This window comes from Bidens hawaiensis, unplaced genomic scaffold (genome assembly GCF_021521415.1).
Source record: "Bidens hawaiensis isolate Kalapana, Puna unplaced genomic scaffold, B.hawaiensis_p1.1 tig00025015_1, whole genome shotgun sequence".
Classification (NCBI taxonomy): domain Eukaryota; kingdom Viridiplantae; phylum Streptophyta; class Magnoliopsida; order Asterales; family Asteraceae; genus Bidens; species Bidens hawaiensis.
This window is the reverse complement of record NW_027493978.1, coordinates 199,007-221,475: the sequence shown is the minus strand read 5'-3', so window position 1 is coordinate 221,475 and position 22,469 is coordinate 199,007. Positions and strand designations below refer to the sequence as shown.

The 22,469-nt window shown below is 33.9% G+C and overlaps 2 protein-coding genes across 2 annotated transcripts; one reads left to right on the top strand and one right to left on the bottom strand.

Annotated features, from left to right (window-relative positions):
* The first annotated feature begins 11,792 nt into the window (after positions 1 to 11,792).
* On the top strand, positions 11,793 to 13,296 carry LOC143570666 (uncharacterized). The gene has a single exon (XM_077056260.1). The coding sequence runs from the start codon at positions 11,884 to 11,886 to the stop codon at positions 12,808 to 12,810; it is 927 nt and encodes a 308-aa protein (XP_076912375.1). The 5' UTR covers positions 11,793 to 11,883; the 3' UTR covers positions 12,811 to 13,296.
* Positions 13,297 to 17,509: 4,213 nt separating this feature from the next.
* LOC143570664 (transcription factor PIF3-like) lies at positions 17,510 to 21,293 on the bottom strand. Its single transcript, XM_077056259.1, has 7 exons — positions 21,173 to 21,293; positions 20,335 to 21,073; positions 20,149 to 20,253; positions 19,829 to 19,894; positions 19,607 to 19,672; positions 18,761 to 19,132; positions 17,510 to 18,016 (listed from the first exon to the last, which is right to left on the bottom strand). Exons 1-7 carry the CDS (start codon positions 21,289 to 21,291, stop codon positions 17,954 to 17,956), a joined length of 1,530 nt encoding a protein of 509 aa, XP_076912374.1. The 5' UTR covers positions 21,292 to 21,293; the 3' UTR covers positions 17,510 to 17,953.
* Between the last annotated feature and the right edge of the window lie 1,176 nt (positions 21,294 to 22,469).

Sequence of the window (22,469 nt, the reverse complement as noted above, 5' to 3'; positions counted from 1 at the left end):
ATAACTCATGTACAAATCACAACCAAGGATACAACACATCCACCTATACTCGCGGTTGATACACCCCCATGAGCAATTACTTGTACATTTACGTCGTACTTGAATGATTTGGTGTGTATCTAACTTTAAACTCGTTATAAATGAATGTTATGTCCAACATGAATTACATTCCATAAATCAAACGCAAATCAATAGTCGTATACTTTTTTGTTCGTGCATTACAAGTTTTATATGCTGAAATGGAGATAACTAGTGTTTCGTATGTTATACATTTGATATACTTTCTTGTACGTAGTCACACTAAAATTTATATGCAGAAGATTCATATATTGATCATTCAGTATAATGATTATCAAAGCTGAAGTTAAATAAGAGTACAATATACGTCCTGAAAAAGCTTTGGACCAGAGCAACAGACTCTTTCTCGGGGATATATATGAGAACTTCATTACATAACATATTCATTACATCACATGCTATCTTATTGTAATCACAACTCAAGATTAACTATCATTCTAAGTAAGTGCCAACAGCATTTTATGTCGTACATTGTGTTACTGAAAACATTTTTGCTTGATGTTAAGTTGATATCGCCTATAAGTTATTTTAACATATATAACTATTAACAATCGATTTTAACAAAATAACGACAGTGCTAAATTAGTTTTAGCCAAAGAGTGAAGTTTTGGTGGGATGAAACCCAAGGTATAATTAACTTTGTGCGTTAAATAAGAGATGTATTGTGTTGAGAATCACGCATCACAAGAAGAAACCTGATACAATACGAGTCCATGTCACGTGTAGATAGAAAAATTTCTACTAATACATGAGTGAAAAGTTGACACGCAAGAGGTGGTTCATGAATGATGAATCCCATGACTTTTAGCCGGAATTGGTGATTTGATTGTGCTACTTAGCCCTTTGTTAGGTTACGTATGAGTTCATGAATCGATTTTAACAAAATAACGACAGTGCTAAATTACTTATGAGTTATGGCGAGTGGCGACTGTTACATCTGTGGGCCGATAATTACTATGGTAAATGTTAACAATGAAAGTTGGGGTTGTAAAGAAGGGCTTATTGTTTTATTCAATTGGGCCGCGTTATGCAAGATAAGATGTTGGTATAACTTATAAGTGAAATACAAGTCGGGCCAGACAATAAAGTCTCAGCAAATTCTACATATTGGGCTTACAAAAATGGGATGATTTAAGTGTGGTACAAATTTTAATCTGTTAACCGAAGCAAAACCGGTTGGAGCCAATAACAGTTATTGAGAAATCAGTTTGTAGGTTTGGAGTTTTGAATCTGGAATCAATTTTTTAAGGGAAAATTCTCAAATTAAGCGTTTATGAATACGTTTTTCAGGTTTTAGGTGTCATTTCAAACAAATTCCCAAAATAGGTATTATAAACTAGTCGTGACGAATAGTTTATGATTGTCAACGAGTAGTTTGTATAACCAATAAAAATTTGCCACGTGTCTATAAACTAACCATAACGACCAGTTTCACTAATCATCTACTCGTAAAGATTAAATAAGTTTAAAGCCTCGTAATCAACGCTCACGAGTAAATAAGATATCCTTTAGTCACGACGAGCAGATTATAAAACCTTAAGAGTCGCGAGTAGTTTATCAAACTAACCATGACGATGAGTTTGATAACCAAATGCATCGAACCGGTTTGTTTTTCAAAACACTAACCGGAATGGTTAGTTTGTTTGGTCAACTAGTCATTACGAGTAGATAATGGTCAACGATCACTTTACATCCATTATACGAGTTTTTTATTGGTAATTAACTCGTCTCGATAAGTATATCTAGTTAACTCGTCCTGACTGGTTTACCTTGTTTATATTCCCGATACGAATATTTTATTAGTAATTAACTCGTTCTGATAAGTTTACCAGATTTACATTACCGATACGAGTAATTTATTGGTAGTTAACTCGTCGCGTCTAGTTTACCTTGTTTACATTACCGATACGAGTAGTTAATTAGTAACAAACTGGTCTTGACTAGTTTAATTATGTTTGGTAGTTACCGATGCCTTTTTTGTATCTTCACCATTTACGAACACCTCTCTCCCCGCTGTCAACCTGTCCAAAAAGATGCACGTCCATATTCCACAATCACCCGACCCATCTGCCTGAACCGGAACTTTTTCAGAGATATTTCTTAAAAAGGCGGTTTCCTAAATGTTGGGCCCAGATCATAGCCTACTCCGCATACCCATGTGGGAAAACATGAATCAAGGAAAGACAAATACCCCTCTAGCTCTTGTGGCCGGACACCTGGTAGACTGTTTACAAAAAAAACACACAAACATGAACAAATTATCAAAATTAACATAATTGTTGCGTATTTATTTCAAAGTTAACTACCAAAAATAAGTATACATACATACGTACCTATCGTATACCGTCATCGTCCAAGAAGAGTTTGTTACTAATTAACTAGTCAAGACGAGTTTGTTACTAATTAACTACTCGTATCGGTAATGTAAACAAGGTAAACAAGACGCGACGAGTTAACTAACAATAAATTACTCGTATCGGTAATGTAAATCTGGTAAACTTATCAGAACGAGTTAATTACTAATAAAATACTCGTATCGGGAATATAAACAAGGTAAACCAGTCAGGACGAGTTAACTAGATATGAACTACTCGTATGAGTAATGTTTACCAGGTAAACTTATCGAGACAGAGTTAATTACCTATAAAAAACTCGTATAATGGATGTAAAGTAATCGTTGACCATTATCTACTCGTAACGACTAGTTGACCAGACAAACTAAGCAGTTCGGTTAGTGTTTTGAAAAACAAACCGGTTCGATGCATTTGGTTATCAAACTCATCGTCATGGTTAGTTTGATAAACTAACCATGACGATGAGTTAACTAGATATGAACTACTCGTATGAGTAATGTTTACCAGGTAAACTTATCGAGACAGAGTTAATTACCTATAAAAAACTCGTATAATGGATGTAAAGTAATCGTTGACCATTATCTACTCGTAACGACTAGTTGACCAAACAAACTAAGCAGTTCGGTTAGTGTTTTGAAAAACAAACCGGTTCGATGCATTTGGTTATCAAACTCATCGTCATGGTTAGTTTGATAAACTACTCGCGACTCTTAAGGTTTTATAATCTGCTCGTCGCGACTAAAAGATATCTTATTTACTCGTGGGCGTTGATTACGAGGCTTTAAACTTATTTAATATTTACGAGTATATAATTAGTGAAACTGGTCGTTACGGTTAGTTTATAGACACGTGGCAAATTTTTATTGATTATACAAACTACTCGTTAACAATCATAAACTATTCGTCAACAATCATAAACTATTCGTCACGACTAGTTTATAATACTTATTTTGGGAATTTGTTTGAAATGACATCTAAAATCTGAAAAACGTATTCATGAACGTCTTTTTTCATAATTTTTCCATTTTTTAATCTAAAGGGTATACCCTTCATTCTTCACAAACTCTTTTTTTTGTATATACAAATACTATTATTAATTTTAAAACAATCACCTATTAAAATAATGTTACTACTTTTAAAAATTGCATAGTTTAAAAAGTAAAGAACAAGTATAAAAAAGCAAATATGAAATATATAAAAATATATATAGCAATCAACGTGGTCCTCGGTAGATGAAATAGAAATTACCGCTCCAAACTCATGCCAGCTAAAAAATATTTTATTTTGAATATAACTATAGTTTTAATAAAATGTACATCGTAACCGTTAACAATAAAAGTTTACATAAATGAAAGCGGTTGTGTGACAAATTCTGGTGTGGTGTTCCCAGGCGGCGGCGCAACTTTGCGGTTTTTGTGTACCCGGTGATCTAAGCGGTTTTGTCGATGAATTAGACACCATCAACAACCGGTATATTTAAGAGAAATAGTAACAAAGTGATAGATTTGGGTTCTCAAATGTAGGCTAATAAACTCAAATATCGTCAGAAGATATTGAAGCACTTACTTTTTGGCAAAAAATTGAAAATAAATAATCTCTCGTTTTGTTGTATTGACCGATAATAATCCTATCTTTAAAAATTCATGCCAACCATCCAACCTTTCGACTATATTTTCTACCAATGAACATTCGTTAAAAAACATTTAACGTCGTTAAAGTTTTTTTTATGATTTCAGACCGAAGTTTCAGAGCTTTTGATCGAAAGAATGATACTGTTCGACTAATGTAAATCTAATCACGAAACGGTGATCCAAAAAATGAAATTGTGTTTCAGTTTGGGTGTTCGAAATTTCAATTAACAAAAATCATGTCATTTGAATCATTGTTTCAAGATAAGTTTTATATCAGATGACTCGTATCCTTTTTCTGACATTTAGAAAAACACTTAACGACGTTCGTGTCTTCGTGAGTACTCTTAATGTAAAAGTATTTCCACAAGGGCCACATTTACCAAAAATGAATTGGTAGAGGGACTATTTGGTAATTGATCAACAAACTAGCTTATATAAAGTCAACACAATTCTCATATCATCAATAGCTCTGATTCAAACCCTTTCAACTGAAATTATATCCATCAACCAAAATGAGCACCGATCAAGATTCCGGTGGCTTCTTGCCACCTACAACCACCGTATTTACAAACCAACTCCACCGCCAACCACCCACATCCTCAAGTACCGGATTCATCTGTTTACCACTCCCACAACCATCTCCAACGTCACCCAAAACCACCCAAGAATCAGAGCTCACCGCCGCTATTGACCGTGCCATTATCACGATTCAATATGCAGTAGCATCCGCCACAAATCCACCGCCGTTAATAAATCAGACACCTGTACTGGCCAAGAACACCCAACCAGAACAAACCCACCTCGCCGGACGCCGCGGACAACAAGAAGGCGAAAGGTGTGGCCACCCGCAAGTTCAAGAAACACCGTTCCAGAGTCATCGAATCGAGAAGAAGGTCCCAAACTTAAGGTTGATTACGCATGAGTTCTTGAATGTATATTAATATCTTTTTTGAAGTTTGTTGTAGTTTTTCATGTTTTTAGGGTTTTGTTTATTAATAAAAATGATGGGGTTTTTTTTTGCATGCATGCAGAGATTGAGGAAAATGGAAGAAGTAGTTACTGAGATCGAACAAAGGTTTCGGGATCTTAGACGTGAATCTAAAGACGAAGATGAACAAGAAAATGTTGGAGATGATAATCCATCTAAGGTAAAATTAATCTTTATGTTTTACAGTGTTTTGTTAAATAATTAATGGTTTTTGTAGTTTTGATTAGTATGTAAAAACATAGGTAATGCATGGAATATATACATGAAAATTACATAAATAAAGTAAATGATTTAATTTCACTTATTTTTGGTTAATTCTTCAAAAGTTATGAACTCATCAATCACTCTAGAAAACTTTTGAAGTTTGTAATTTTTCCAATAAAATTCTACAAGTTAGAATTAATGATTCACACATGCATACAAAGTTTACATCAAATAAAAGGTTATATGGTTAGAATTCTAGTTTACTATTCTTGTTGACTTTTGTAAGTTAATACCCGTGTGTGTTGAAATGCTAATCAATACATTAATTCCTAAGGATTTGTTTATGTGTTAAATTTTAAAGGCAACCCTGGAGACCAAAGAAGGCGGAGAAGAATGTGTAGGTTTCAAAACACTTAACGAAGATGAAGAGGAATGTGTTGGATTCAATCGACTTGATGATGGGAGCTTAAGGATCAAGATGCGTTGTTCGTGTCACAAACACTTTGAGATTTTGCATAATCATATTGGGTGCTTCTACCGGTTGATATAGCGTGCATATAGTGAACCGGTGAATAACAGTTGATGGGTTGAGTTGTTATGTTAGTATTTTGATCGATGAAGTTTTCCATGTAGACTACATTTTTTTTTTCTTTTTTCACTCAGTTTGTTCATGATTTGCTAAGTTGGCCGCGGTTGTATCAATAACTAAGTCGTATTATATTGGAGTTGATTTTGTTTGGGTTTAGAGTGTTTATTTTCGAAAGAATACCAATTGCATAAACTCATATTAATTGTATTAGGAATACACTTAGTTGCACCGCTAGAGAACATGTTTTCATAATTTCATCGGGGAAAGAACCATTGAAAGAAGGAAACATAAACGACGAAGAATAAAAAAACTAAAAACTATAGAATTAGATATCGATATTGATGCACCGAAAAGTTTCATCAACCATCTTTTTTTTTTTAATGTAAACTTTTATAAACAAACGAAAACACTAAGAAAACCGCTACCTCCACAAAAGAAGTGCAGCCACCAACAAAACAAAACCAGAAACTACATGATCAAAAATTTACACCACATGGACCGATCAATATATCTATTTTTTGGTCTATTTTTGTACCAAAGTAACTCATTTGACTTTATATCTCCAATTATATCTTCGATTTTCACATGTTTACCTTCAAACATATAATCATTTCTAGCTTTCCATAATCTCTAGCAAGTAATAATAACCAGTGTTTTAAAAACTGGTTCAAACCGGCCGGTTAAACCGGATTTCACACGGTAAGCTGGTATTTTGAGTCCGGTATTTTTGACCGGTTTGTTAGAATATCTTACCGACGGTTTTTGTCTAAAATACCGGTTTTTACAGGCAAACCAGTTTTAAGCCCGAGAAATTTTTGATATTTGTGGCCCATATTTTTTTTAAATTGTTTTTAACCCAACAATTAACATTCAAACGTGTAAACTTTATGACTATGGTTATTTGTTTTAACTCTTGTTTAAGATATAATCAACATCTCCCATTCCCCTCTTTCTTGAACAGAACTAGGATGACTCGACCACTTCCATTTCCAACTGTAAGACCCTCCTTGCCACCAAAATCTATCGCTTACTTTACAATTCTTCAACCATCTTAACATAGTATTTGACCGGCCTGTGTGCTTTTATTATCAATATTAGATACTAAGATTAGATGTTGATGCAACCAAATTTTTTTATAAATAAAATTTTAGATTTTCAATCAAATCAATAGTTAAGGGTAATTAAATTAGTAATGGTAGTATCCTTGCAAATGCAAGGTTTGATGGATTTTATGATGGAATAAAATTGCTGTAAATAATTTAAAAAAGGAAAAAAAAAACAAATTCAGTAACGGTAGTCATAACTCATAACACAATTTCTCCATAAAACTTAATTGTAAAATTGGCCAAAATTAAATGAAAGCTTAATTTACTCTTTTGCACCTCAATCTTATGGATTTTCTCTTATTGCTTGCTTTAGGTCCACACACACACTTTATGAGTTCAATGTCTCTACTTTTTCTTTATTTGCAAAGACCGGCCCAAATGTGGGCAACCATTTACATATCCCATGAATTAAACTTTTATCTCAATAGAAATTCAAGTCCCTGGCCTCATGTGCTAATAATTTGGACTTTAACAAAAGGGTTGTGTACTTTTAATTCTAACCTCAACGGCTCAACTAACTACTTTTGTCTTTTATTCTAGAGTAAAGTGCTAAAATGGTCACTGAGGTTTGATTAATAATGCGATTTTCGTCCAAATAGTTTTCTTTTTGCAACTGGACCCTTAAGGTTTCACATTCGTTGCCAGTTTCGTCCAAATCACCAACTCTGTTAGTTTTTTAAAGTTAAGTTAGGGGCATATTTGTCTTTTCATATTATGTCTATTATATTATTTTTTAACTCAATTATTAATATACCTATATACATGTTTAACTAATTACTTACATGTGGGGCCCACCTTCACCCATCTCCTTCCCATTCGCTTCACTGGTTCTTATATTTTCTTCTCACACCACCATATTCTGCCACCACCTCCGAATGATAGCACTACACCACATCTCTCTCTCTATTGTTGAAAAAAATGAAAAGAAATGGGGATGGAGATTGAACAAATACTTATTCGATGGGTTTTGAACTACCACCCCCTACCTCAATGTTCTTCTCCGGAGATTATAGATTTTGGGCAATGATTTTCCTCCGAACGGAACTGCAACCTTCAACTTCGTCAGGGAACTTAGATCTGGCAAACGGCGGTGGTTTTAGGTGGTGATGCATTGATGTCGACTACCGGTGGTGGCAGGCGGCCATGGCCGTTTTAGATTTGACACTCTACTCCTTCCGATTGTCCCTTCTGATTTGCCTTCCTCACCGAAGTGGAAACCCTTGTCATTTGCAACAGTCGCCGTGCAACGAATCATGGGGTGTGGGGGATGGGGTTAGGTTAGATTAAACTACTTAATAATAATAATATGAAAAGACAAATATGCCCTTCAGTTAATAATAAATATAAACGGAGTTTACAATTTGGACGAAATTGGCAACGAATGTGAAACCTTAAGGGCCCGGTTACAAAAATAAAACTATTTGGATGAAAATCGCATTTTTGAGCAAACCTCAGGAACGATTTTGGCACTTTACTCTTTATTCTAAATAAAACTCAAAAATTTTGATTAAAATTAGTTCAACACAATTTAAATAAGAAATTCTGCTTATTATTAAGGACGAATACCATATAAAAATTCTAACAAGTTTTCCGGTTTTTTTTTTCAAAAAATTTAGTCAGCAAACTTTTTAAATGTTAAAGTCACTCTTATATATTAAAGTTTAATCAAATTGTGAGCTTTTATCCTTAGTTTTCTTAAACAATTTTGATGTATTACTTCCAAATTGTTTTAAATATTGTTTATTTTTTTTCACAATTTTGTTAAAATTTAAGATGTTAAAAGACTTTAATATTATAAAAATACAGATTGAGACTTTTGTAAAAAGAAAAAGTAAATATGTTACATTTTTTTCTTTTATATTATTTCCTACTAAGAATAAGTTTTGATGAACAAATATGTTAAAAGACTAATATATAGTTTGGATTATTTATATCTAATTTTAACCATCACTAACAATATATAGTTTGGATTATTTATTTGAATTGTTATATTACCTTTTGTCAATAATATATAGTTTGGATTATTTATATCTAATTTTTCAAGATTAAAAAACTCCAAATTCATACATCAAAGTTTAGAAATATTGAAAGTTTTGTTAAAATATTCTTCAAAATATTGAAGTTTATTTTGGTCGGACAAACAACTCCACATCACATGCATTCCATATCTACTCGAGGTGATTGGTGACTCTAGAATCATAAAATCATCCTCCCCAAGTTTCCTAAACAGTAAACCATCATCTCACAAACATAAAGTTAACTCTTTGAATCTTCTTTTAGAAAGTTCAAGGTCGCACTTTTAATATTTCCTATTTTTTTAAACAATAAGTTCTTCAACATAATTCAACTAACCAATTGTTTAACCAAAACTATATCATGATGTAGACGTGAAAAATATATTCTCATCACCTTCAACAACACATTTAATCCTATCTTTTTTGGATTTACTTGTTCAACCGACGAATTCCAATAACAAGATTCGGTTTTTATCAGTATTATGTTCCTTACTACAACTTTTCAGCGTTGAAGTTTACGAATATTATCCAAAAAAGTTATTTAGATGAGATGGCATTTATAGAGCCAGCCATAGCCTTTCCTTTTGAACATCACCTTGTGGCCCTTAATCGTTGGTCATATGACTCATATCAACCGTGTCCATTTGCCAGCTGCACTGCTGAAATGCTCACCAGCAATTGTTTTCATGAGTCCCACGTTAAGGCTGAGGGGTGTGGGGCTTCAACGGGGGCGCTAGCGCCCCTCCGCTCGCGCCCCCAGGCGCTAACACCACACCACCGGGACGCTAACGGGGCGCTAACGCGAAAAACAATGCAGGCGTAAGCTGGTTAGCGGGAGAAGAGAGAGAGGAGCACACCTTTTGAGGTATTTTGGACCGTTGGGAGCCGAAAAAACAAAAAAAAAATATATTTTCTATATAGGTTTACGGAAAAGAGCCGTTGAGCTCATATTAAATTAAAAAAAAATATTTTCTTAAACTATAAATATATACCTTTATAAAATATACTTCATTTCACAATTATACACCTTTCCTCCTAAAATCCTCTCAAGGTGACATTCCGCCACAACCGTCCACAATCAGTGATCAACAAAGACTTCATAACATAGCAAATATCAAGAGCCGTGAGATACACGGGAATCTTCGACATGAGTTGGTTGAACATTTGTGGGCGAGGCGACCCGATGATCTTGTATTAGATTAGTGTTATTATTAAGTATTATTGTTTGTTTAATTTTTAGTATTTTTTTTTTGTAATTTGAATTTTAGATATTAATGTGTTTTTTTTATTAATGTGTGTTTTTTTAATAATTTATGAGTTTTTTTAATAATACGTTTTTTGAATATATTTATAAAAAAATAAAAAAAAAAATTTTCGCTGGAGCCCCTGCTGGAGCCCCTCCACACCAGGGGCCAGGGCTCCAACGGGGACTCCAACAACCCCCTTATCCAGTTTCTCTCTCTGCCACACGTCATAATATTATTGGTTGGAGCCCCCACTAAAGCCCCCATTAAAGCCCCCCACACCCCTCAGCCTAATAATGTGCCTCCCTGTGATCAAACGAACGCCCAAACTAGAAGTCTAAAAAACATTATCCCTACACCATGATTTGACATGTTACACCCATGCAATAATATATGTACTTTCAACTAAATCTTAAAAAAAAATAAAGAATAAATCAGTTCATATCAACACACAATCTTCACAAGAGTTTTCATAGGTTTAATTTAAGTGAAAGTGTGGTTTAGTTTTGTTTGGTTTCATGGTTTAAACTTATTGAGCATTTATAACAAAACGAAGTATAGACAAAGACGACCTAATCTAGATTTGGATAGGATATATGACAATTTTGAATTTTAAGATATGTACTAGATAAATATAATACCCCCCCCCCCAGTCGAGAAGGAGATTGACAGATGTTGAGACTGTCTCGGAAATCATCGAACAAAATTTGGGGCAGTCCTTCTGAAAACAGGGGTAATTTTTATGATGAGAAGACACGTGAAGTACACAAACCTGACCATAAGTGACATTTTCTCGAAAGCCACATATATTCATTTCAATATGATTTGTTCGTTTGGTGCAAATGGGATTGCCGGAAAGATATATTACGTTGACATTTTCATGGTAAACTAGACTGGCAGTAGTTGGCAAGCGTTTTTGCCCCGTTAAAAGTTTCGAAGCCAACAATTTCTAAAACAACATTTACTACTCAACAATACTCTAGCAATTTATCAAACGTTTGCATAATTGTTGCCTAATCTATATCTGGATATGATTACAATTTATAAGCTTGATATATATAAAACATATATTCCAATAATAGCATTCCAACAACAAAAGTCTTGCCTACTAAAATGCTTCCCATAATCAAGCCATAGACAAGGTCTAAGTACTCTGAAATGTGAGCAACTTAAAATAAACAAAAGCCCAAGATAAGGTTTAAACACGACTAAACCGACCAATAGACAATAAAAAAAATTAAAAAAAGTTTCAGAATTCAAAACCAAACCACTAGCACTCCTTATCCTTAACACTATTCACACAACTAGAAAAGAACACAATGATTCAAATATAGTAGTTCACCACACACACTTATTATTCCATATGAAAAGCATTGGGACCAGCCAGCGAATTTGTGGGTTGTCACGACCAGGTTTTAAAAGTCGAAAACAGGACGTGACATACACGAAAGAAAGAAAGAAAGAAAGAAAGAAAGAAAGAAAGAAACTCACCCCACTCCATTCTCATTTCCTCTGACAAAAGCTTTTATTATTATTATTATTATTATTATTATTATTATTATTAATTATTATCATCATAATAATACTATTATTTTATTCTTTTTCCAATTCCATTGTCCCCAAATTGTTTTAAAATCCATTCCTAGATTTCCTTCATCAAAAATCCTAAAAAACATGAAAGATTTTCCTTCTTGTTTCGGTGAAAACGGAGTTCAAGTAGCAGATGCATCATGTACAAGTGCATTATCATTATCATTATCATTACCATTACCAACAACCACCGTCGCTAAAGCCCAAAACCTCGTCACTAATGTCTACCAGACCAAAATACTTGGCAAATCAAGATTAATAATCGTCACTTGGAGCAAGAATCTTGTGGGTCATTGCTTCACTGTCGAAATTGAAGATCTGTCACATAAAACTCTCTCAAGAACCGATGTTAAGCCTTCAATCTTCTCCAAAAGAAAAGGTTCCAAGAAACTTCAACTTGATTTCGTCACAATTGATCTGTTTTGGGATCTTACTAATGCCCGGTTCGGATCCGGTCCGGAACCGGTTGATGGGTTCTATGTGGGTCTAGTGTTTAAGGAAGAACTTGTTTTGTTAATTGGGGATCTGAGGAAAGATATTATGAAAAAGACAAAATGTTGTTCGAGTTCAATGAGGTTGTTGAAAAGAGAACATGTTTTTGGGAAGAATAATGTGTTTGGTACTAAGGTTCAGTTTAAGGATAACGGTCCGATCCATGACGTTAGGATCGAGTGTGACGTGTGCGAGCCGAGGGTTACTGGTACCGGTACTGATAACCCTCGGCTCGTTGTTCGAGTTGACTCGAAAGTAGTGATGCAAGTGCATCATTTGGTGTGGAAGTTTAGGGGGAATTGTACTATTTCAGTTGATGGGTTTCCTGTTGAGGTGTATTGGGATGTGCATAATTGGTTGTTTGGGTCTTCGACTGGGTGTGCGGTTTTTATGTTTCAAACGTGCTCGGGTTTTGAGAAAAGTGGCGCGTTTGGGGGTGATTGGTCGATGGCTACGTGGTCGAGTTTGCAGAGTTGGTCTAGTTTTTGTTTGACACTTTATGCTTGGAAGAATGAATGAATAGGTTGAGAATTCGATTTGTTTCAATCTTTTGTTTATGGATTTTGTGTTAAGTTTTATACAACCACATTATATGCAATCTTTGCAATCTTGGTTTTGATTCTATATACTGACTATCTGCAATTTTTTTTGTTAGCATATGAATAGTTTGTTTGTAGCAGTATGCACAGAATTGATTAGATTTGTTAGTGATTTTGGGCTATAACTTTCTTTTTTAACTCCTTGAATTTTTCTTTAACTGATTTATAATGTAAGGGTAGTGGGTGTCGAGTCGGGATCAGGAAAAGGTTGATAATGTGACTGAAACTCATCGAGGGGAACGATGTCCCCTATGCGGTATTGAGAAAATGGAAAAGCCTTGCGGCTTTGTGTACCCGATGTTACCGTTTCACAAAGCTATTTAAAACGATACATACATAGTTTAAATTTGTTAGGAGGCGTTTGGGATAACTTATTTAAGCTCCCTTTTAACTTAAGTTGTTTGATAAGTCGGAATATTGTGAGTTATAAATTAATAAGTCATGATATTTTGATTTATTAATTTTTGACGAAAAGTTATAAGGAGGTAAAATCAGGAAAGCCAAACACCCCCTTATTAAATCATTATCTTTTCAACCATTTTTTACATATATTTTACATGTATATCTCTCTAAAAACTTGAGAACATGGAATAAGGATATCTCGATCCTGAATTGAGTAGTAGAAGGTCAAGGGCATGGAACTATCAAGAAGAAGTGGCACATGCGAAGGATTGTGTACATGTTTCTGAAAACCAAGACACCTGAAAGGCTGAAACAAATAAAGAACGGGTAGTTTTTCTAGACGAGTCTTCATTATTTTGTGCAAGAATGGGGAGCAGCGGATAGTGTTTTCCACCTAATAAAATCGAAGCGGAAGAATACGTTAAGAGATATTAACAGTCGCCAGAAGATATGCGAGATTTGATGGTGGAAATCTCAAGTAGTTGGAAGTGGATTTAGTTTTAATATAGTTGTTTTGTGTTTTTTTTTTCATTTATCATATCATTGAAATGCATTTTATATTTATATTTAGTTGTTTTTTATTATTGAATAAATTTAATCTTTATTATTATATGATTTAATAGTATTTTATAAAAAAAAATTGTTTATGAAATTTAGGGACCGCACCACTTTTAGAGAAGGAAAATATAAAAATTGAATAAGTGATGTAATACTTATCTTGTTTTCACTAGTTTATACAATAGTCTCTTGAAATTATTTATCCAACAATAACTTTTTTTTAATGACATGTTAATATCCGAGTGAGCTTTCTAACACGGGATATTACTTTGTTATATTGATTTTGACATCCTAGGCTTGATTCACATAAAAACACTTTTAAGAAACTCATCACTATGAGAAAAACCTTTGAACACCTTAAAAACCCAAGTCTTAACATCAAGCTATTGTATTGGACCACAAGGCCAATTGCACCCAACAATAACCAATGACATAATCGAGATATTGTTATAGTATAAATTAATAAAAGTTAAGAAGTTTCGAAATTTGATTAGGTACTAAATGATTTAGATATTAGAATTTGTATAAAAATAATTTATTGGCACTTTTAAATATACAAACAAAAGAGAAACAAACAACCATGTACAGCATTGGTTCTATCATCTAAACAAACAACGTTGTTAGTAACACAAAAAATTAATAATATCCCAATATAATTTAATCACCACGGGGGGTTATACTATGATATCCGGCCAATGTAATGGGATAATGCGTATTGGAACATTCTGTAAACATGCTGATAAAGTTTGTGTGAGAATATAAAAGCAAAATGTTATTGGCATTTGTGGATGATTGATGATCATAAACTCTTCCGGTGTACGTAAACATCAAGTGTGACAATATCCTCATCTTTAAAGTTAAAAAGATAATTACTTTTAAAACACCAATTCATTCATTCACATCTCTATAGTCTATGCTACGTCCCAATAATTTTGGAAAAAATTAAATTCATCCCTCAAATTTTGCAATTCACTATTCATCATTAAAATTTAAGAAACCAATTATTTGTTGACACACATACATATGAGATAAATTATAGGAAAATAAATATTAAAAAAAACACTATAAAGATAGAAGTATAGGACAGAAAATGGGATTAAGGGCCGGTTTTGTATCTGTATAGACTAGGCAGCTGTATAGGGCCCATAACTTAAAGGGGCTCAAAGTTTTTTAAGCTGAAAGTCTGAAACCATGTATCTGTTAAATTACACAACTTCACTTTATGGTTCAAAAGTCAACACGTGTATTTGGAGTGTTTTTAATTGTTTAGTTTTATTTTAATTGTTTCTATTTTTCTTAAAGCATGTTGAAGTTTGTTACTTTACTTGGTCAAGTTTTACTTAGTCAGTAGGTAGATAGATGTGGGAGGGGTGGTCCTATTATTCAGCTTAGTTTCCTATTTATTTTCCATGTATCTGTAATTTCCTATCATTCCGTTTACATTGAATAAACAACAAAAGAGATTAGTTCTCAATCCATTTTCCTCACTGTGTGTGACTTTGCTATTGCTTTGATTAATCCACTTTGTTTATCTGTATCAACCCATCAAGAGTATACTGGTCCAAATCTCAAATAGTGAAATGGCTCAAATAATATAAATCAAATTAAAAAATATATAATTATGCTACAATGGTATTGTTTTGTTTATCGCTATGACATTTATCGACTTGTCGCTTTACTATGATTTTTTTGTATATGTATTTACGTTAATTTATTGGGGTCTGATTTTTTTTATTGTTTTGATTTGCAAAGATATTGAAGTGTAAGTTTCCCATTAATATATCTAGATTTACCGATTGGTGCTTATAATATGAACCGAGTTTACAATTAGTGACCCGTGATCGATACTTTTGAAAAACGATTAACTAGTTATATGGAAAGCTAAAAACTTATCCATATATAGGAGGTTGTTTAACGTTGATTAAAACCGTGTTGGGGAGTATTCTTATGTATTATTTCTCCATCTTCAGAACTCCGGTTAAAATATTACACACTTTATAGAAACTTCGCCATCGGTTTCTATGGGGAGTTGAGTAGGATAAATCGAAAATCCATTGGGACAAAGTCATTCTTTCAAAAGATGTTGGTGGTTTCGGCATTCGTTAATTCTTAACAAGCTGCAAATTTAGGCTTAATGGCAAAGTGGTCGTGGCGATTTAAACCGAGCAGAACCAGTTGTGGAGGAAGGCCATCCAAGCTCTTCATCATTGCCTGAGGACTTGGAATTTCATTCCGGTAAAATCAGTCCATCGGTTGCCAGTGATCATTTTTTAAACTCTCATATAACTTGAACATGAACCACTTGATTCGCACTGGCAATCGGAACTCGGGGAACACTATATACGATTGGAACAATTGGATACACATATATCAAAATTAATATTTTTAATCGGCTGAACATCTTTCGATGTCTTGCGAAATCTAATCTTGAGTTCCATAGGTACCAAATTAATTATAACATCGACCGAAAGAAATTAATGAACTTACTAATTACATTTTGTTTGTTTCAAAAAGATATATAACTGTATGAATTACGACTAGCCTAGCTTAGAGAATATATTACCTTTTCACGTTATTTTCTTGCAAAATAATCATCCTCATATTTCGTTCTTGGATATATATCTGAACCAATGGATTGTTCATGACTTGATGCTATGATGCAAGTTAAAATATCTAAAGATTGACTGATGTAAGTATATCCGTTGACCATTGTCAAATTAAGTGGTGGTCTTTAGACTATGTTCTCTGACCAACTAATTGTAATTAAGGAAGCTTCTTGACATGCATGCAGCCATTTTATACACATACAGTCGTCTTAATTCCTTTTATTCATCTTCTCCAAACATACAAAATTGATTTCTTATAAGATGAACATGATGGATTGAAACAGACACTGCATATATACTAATACTATAATCGAGTACGAGGGTCATACAGAAGACCCGGGTTCTTTTTTTTCCCATGCATGAAAGATTTGATCTTCACAGAATTAGGAAAGAAAGCATGCAAGAATAGGGTATGCATTTCAGTACACTAGGTAACCTTCTTAAATCTTAACCTTAAACATTAACACGTCGCTTATCCACATCTGCCCGCTTTCCGACTGTTCCAAACAGTCTAAGTAACATATCCAACTTGATAAATATATCAATGCATTTTATATGATAATTTTAATTCGGTCTAACATTGAAAAAGACAGCCATATAGATTATAGATATCATTCTGTTTTTACTCGATTTTATTAAATATATTAGTTAAACTGGGTAGTTTTAAAAATTCAAACTATAATCTATTGCCCGGTAACAATTAATACCGGCTATTTGACCTACGTAATTCGTAACTTTCACTTTTAGTTGCCAATACTGCTCCACACACGGGTAGTATTTGACCAATACTACGTAATTCGTAGCCACATCAGGCCCACACAGATGCTTGCTGACCTTATGGATAGAATTGAAAAATCTTAATCTTAAACGAAAGCTTACGATCTGTAACTTAAATAATTAAAAGATGAAAATGAAATTTAATTTGGTATAGCTAGTGCAAGAAGAAGAAAAAAAATACCATTTTAGTATTTGTTTCATAAATTTACATATAATCAATCAATCATTAAACGTAATAACTGGCCGGCCCAACTGAACTACTCGAGTACCCTCAACCAGACCAGTTATGTTGGTGGTTCTAGATCCGAATATCAGCACAGACATTGTGAAACATACAGAAGGCAAGACATGAAAAATACAATTACCGTTACATTAAATTTGCAGTTTGTTATCACATTAATGGTTTATACGAGACGCTTTCAACTGTACTAACACCAAATAACCACTATCATGGGACGATTTACAACTGAAAAAGACCAAATACATCTCATCCCGAGACTGAAATCACCATGCGGATAGTAATGAATGTTGATGCTTCCATAATAGTCAATGCAAGAAAGTCAACACTTTCTTGTTCTTTACGTAGTCATAGTTTCTTCAATACAAAAGGTTTTATCAACATTAATCAAAACAATCACAATTAAATCAACTTTAAAAAGTTAAATGAATGCTTATAACACAAATTAAGCAGAGACTAGCTAACTTACGGCCTCCACCTTCTTAAAGTTGATCTTTTGTGTCGGCAGAAGTTGACTGGTTGAGGCTCTTGTTAGCATCTTGAGACTGGCATTAGATATGGATTTTGATTAATTTCATGAATAATAATAATAATATATAGAATGGTACACAGAGCCTACCATGTATAAACTGTATATTTAGTTAAATATATATCATCATCATCATCATCATCATCATCATCATCATCGTACTCAGTATATCCCACCAATAGCAATGCTATGGTAAGGTCTGAGGAGGGTAAGATGTAGACAGCCTTACCTCTATCCCATAGGGATAGAGAGGCTGCTTCCGGTGAGACCCCCGGCTCGATAGTAGTTTTGCATCAAGCCTTGGACATAAGGCACATAGCACTCAATCATCAGGAACACCGGCTGATTGGTGCATGTGCCCTTGTCTTTCGGCTATCAACGCCACCACATGATGCCTGATTAACCTTCCGCCACCTTTAACGTTATTTTCACGAGATTGGTAAAATAACGTCAAAATTAGTGCAATTTTACTTTTGCCCACCAGAGGGTTCACACATATATACTTTATATGTGCGCACCGCAAGCAGGGCGTTAGTTAAATATATATCTACATAGTATATACCATTATACATAAAATTATGATAAAAATAACTAATTATATATAACCGATTAACCGGTATGTTGAAGCTGTTAAAAACTTGAAACTATTGAAAACATAAAATTTGATATTTCAAGTTGGTGTTAGAGGCGAGTTTAGGATCGGGTAATGTGAATCTCAACAAGTACTTTTTAACTACATAAGACTGTAAAAAAGTAGTACCTCACTACATACGTGTGTCAACGGATCCTTAGAGCTGGGACCGACATCTGGAACATTGACTTGTCGAACATTAGGATAATAAGGTATCCCGGGCATTGGTGGTTGAGGTAACATGGGCATGCCTTGAGTTGGATGCCCGTATACAGACGGTGAAGGGACCGTGTGTCGTGACCCTTGCGTAGAAGAAAACGGGAACATATGTGGGCTCCCACTCATCTCCATTCCCATTCCATAATTCATTCCCATTCCCATTCCGTAATTCATTCCCATTCCAATATTGCCCATGGGGGAGAAATGAGGAGGATGCATTTGTTGCATTCCGGTCTGGAACATCATCGGCGGCATGCATAATCCAGCTCCCATTGACATAATCTGCAATGGTTGTAAAAGTAAATCATTACGTAATTTTAAAAAAATTTAAAGCGTAAGATGAATATCATTAGAATCCAACATATTTCCTCATTTTTCAACAAAAAGTTAATTTTGGCATATAAAATTCATGTCATAACACGAAAAAGTCCATCAAGCTAGTTTGTTATCTGAAAATCGCTACACTTTTCTCCTATGCGTGTACATGTAAAATTATTTTAAATAATGACTCGTTAATCTTTAATGTCAATTCATCAAATTTTGACATATTTAAGAGGTAAGATGTCACGATTTTAAATACTTTTCGCAAGTACATGCATTCTAGACAAGTGTAGGGACTTTAATATAGCAGCATCGGATTGAGGAACCTTTTTTTTTGTTTACATGTACAAAGACTTTTATATGCGAAATTATGTTCAGAAAGAATGTTAGGTTTTATTAGCCATATAAAGTTTAGAGAAAGTTTGAACACTGTACCTGTACTTGAAGTTGAAGTGTCTTTAAATACTCGATCGCCTCATCAAGCATTGATGCTTTATCCACCTTTAAATTCAAAAACCAAGATTCAGTTTTAAAGCACCATCAAAAAAACATTGGTGATCATGGGAGCCCATTACTGGTAAACGCACTGGACCCCACAAATAGCCTGCTTTAACCAATTGTATAAGATGAAATGTAATTAATAATTACATTGTGTACCTTGTTGCAATTCGGTATGAGTTCTTGTAGTGCACGCATCTTTTCGTTTATTCTATCTCTTCGCCTCTGTTTCAACATTTAAAAAACAATTATTGATACATTTTTCAAAACGAAAGTAATAATTTATACTTGTTTACTTATGAATAGTTTGATTTGGGACGTGTGTTTGACCGGTCAAACGAAAAAATCAACTAAAAGGGAACAAGCCAAGCAGGTAAAACAAATAGACATTCTAGTTTTAACTTTTAACCATAATTATCACAATAGTTATTTATAGTAAAAATATTGCAGTTTAGCAAGAATTATAGGAATTTGCTCACCCTTTCAGACAAATTATGAACCTCAGCAGCTCGGCTTCGCTTAGAACCTGAACCGCTGCGAGAAGCGCGTGCGGTTTTAGTGCCCAAAGATTCTTCTTCATCATCCTAGTAAAAACACTATTTACAATCAATAAACTAAACAATAAAATAACATAAAAAACAATTAAAAATAGGCTTTCAACATACTTGACTTTGACATTCAAAATCTTCCATATCGCGCGATCTTTTCTTATAATTTTTGGTCAAATCATTCGACGCTCGGTCAACACTATTACCCGAGCAAACAGAAGAAGCTGCACCAATTGGCTCATTACACTTTACAGTTTCTTTACTTCCATTCACATCATTGGCTGACTTGTTAAAATCAACACAAGGTGGCGGCACCGGCTTGTCTACCGGCTTACTTGCAGACGGGTTTGACCCTATTTTGACTACATCCGAACTCGGTTGACCAACTTCTTTCTGTGCATTAACCTTAGCCATAACCTTAGCAGCCGGTCTAGAAAAATGAGAAAAATTGAACACGGGTTTACTTCTAATACTAATGTTACCAATATCCGAAACGCCTGATCTGACCGTTGGATCTGAAAATGAAAACAAGTGACTGGTTCTTGAACCTGGATCTTTATTAACTTTTTTTTCGATTACATTCGGGATATTATGCATGGCGGGTTCGTGAGCAGTGACACCGGATAACTCGGGTAACAGATCGGGGCAATAATCATCAAGTGGATAATTCAACCAAGGTACTATATCATCATCTTGATTTGATCCAATCACATCCAAAATAGCATCTTTTTCATGAATTCTTGATGTTTGAAACTGAAAGTTACTTGAAACTGGTGTCTTTTTAGCTTTACTTGACTGACCTTGCATCAAGACCTGACCTTTTTCCCATACTAACTCTACAAACTCATTGTTCGGTCTGCGATTATCAAAGAATCAACACACCCATGAACCAAAACTCAATAAAGATTACAACTTTATTCAAAAAAAGTAAATTAATAAAAATCAAGAAACTTACATATATGAAATATCATTTGGTTTTTGTTGGGATGATTCATTTTTTTCATCAACAGATGCATACAACTCTGAAAGTGGCATCTTTGGATCAAATTTATCAAGATTTCTCTCAGTACTCATACACAGATGCATACAACTCTGAAAGTGGCATCTTTGGATGATGACATTTTTTATTATTTATGCATAATTTTCCTGACAAGTATAAATTATTTTATCTGTGTCCATACATGTCTGTATTTACAATTTTATATCATTTCTTCTAATATTGTAACGTCTTTATCTGACAAAATACTATCTGGAGCAGCCATAAATATATAATATATATAAACAATAATAATAGTTATAATAATAATCCTAGTATTAACACTTTGAGTCAAACCAATTCTTTAATTGTGCCCTAAAGCTGAAACTCAATCTAATTAAGTTTATTCTAATCATCAGTCATTAGTCAAACATAAGTAAACAGGCCCACAACAAATCTAACCATGAACTAATAACTGATAACTGTTATTAATATTAATTAATTAATGAATAAAGAAACAAACCTCTGCAAAACAAAAATCCCCAAATAAAGAAAATGTACGTCTTCACAAATTCAGGGGTTGTGATGGGAATGAAGTGATGATCTTGAAGACCCGGTTGTTTTCCGGGTCGGGTCGGGTGTTAATTAATTTCTTGGTGTTTTGAGTAGAAAGAAGAGGGTCAAGTGTTTTTGGTAAATGGAGGAATAATAATAATAAAGAGAAGAGTCACACAACAAAGTTGCAACACAATTGTTGCATCCATTCCTTATTAACCTTTATATAAAGTTTCTAAAAATTGTTCACAATTTTGTTTTTTTCTTCTTATTCTTTAGGTATCTATGTCCGGGCCCACAACCCGTCCCCAACCGTCGATATTTGTGAAAATCCTTACTGGTCTCACCTGACCTCTGGTTTGTATGAACCGACTTTCGTATTTGAAATCGACAAGGTTCGCCAGTTGTCACGCTTCTTCACCAGCTAAACGTGAGGTCATGTAAAGGTGAAAGAACCTCTTATTGACGATGAAGTTTGGAACATTGTGATTGATGTATTTGAGTTTGCTTTCATTTGAGAATTTTGTTTTCATATCGTTAACTTTATACTAGATGAAAGATAGCGTGAAATTGAATGCTAATGTTAACTGTTCAAACAGATCGTTTGATCTTAAGAAGATTGTGTTTATATTCATTTTGGGTGTTTTCAGTTGAAAATTTTGTTTTTATATTGTTAATGTTGCTACTCGATGATAGATGACGTAATATTGAATGTTATCAT

Coding starts and splice junctions, on each gene's coding strand:
- LOC143570664 (XM_077056259.1), bottom strand. CDS start 21,291: ATGAGTACTGAGAGAAATCTTGATAAATTTGATCCAAAGATGCCACTT. Junction 19,895..20,148: donor TTCATAATTTGTCTGAAAGG/GTGAGCAAATTC, acceptor ATGTTGAAACAG/AGGCGAAGAGATAGAATAAA. Junction 19,673..19,828: donor TCATACCGAATTGCAACAAG/GTACACAATGTA, acceptor TTGAATTTAAAG/GTGGATAAAGCATCAATGCT.
- LOC143570666 (XM_077056260.1), top strand. CDS start 11,884: ATGAAAGATTTTCCTTCTTGTTTCGGTGAAAACGGAGTTCAAGTAGCA.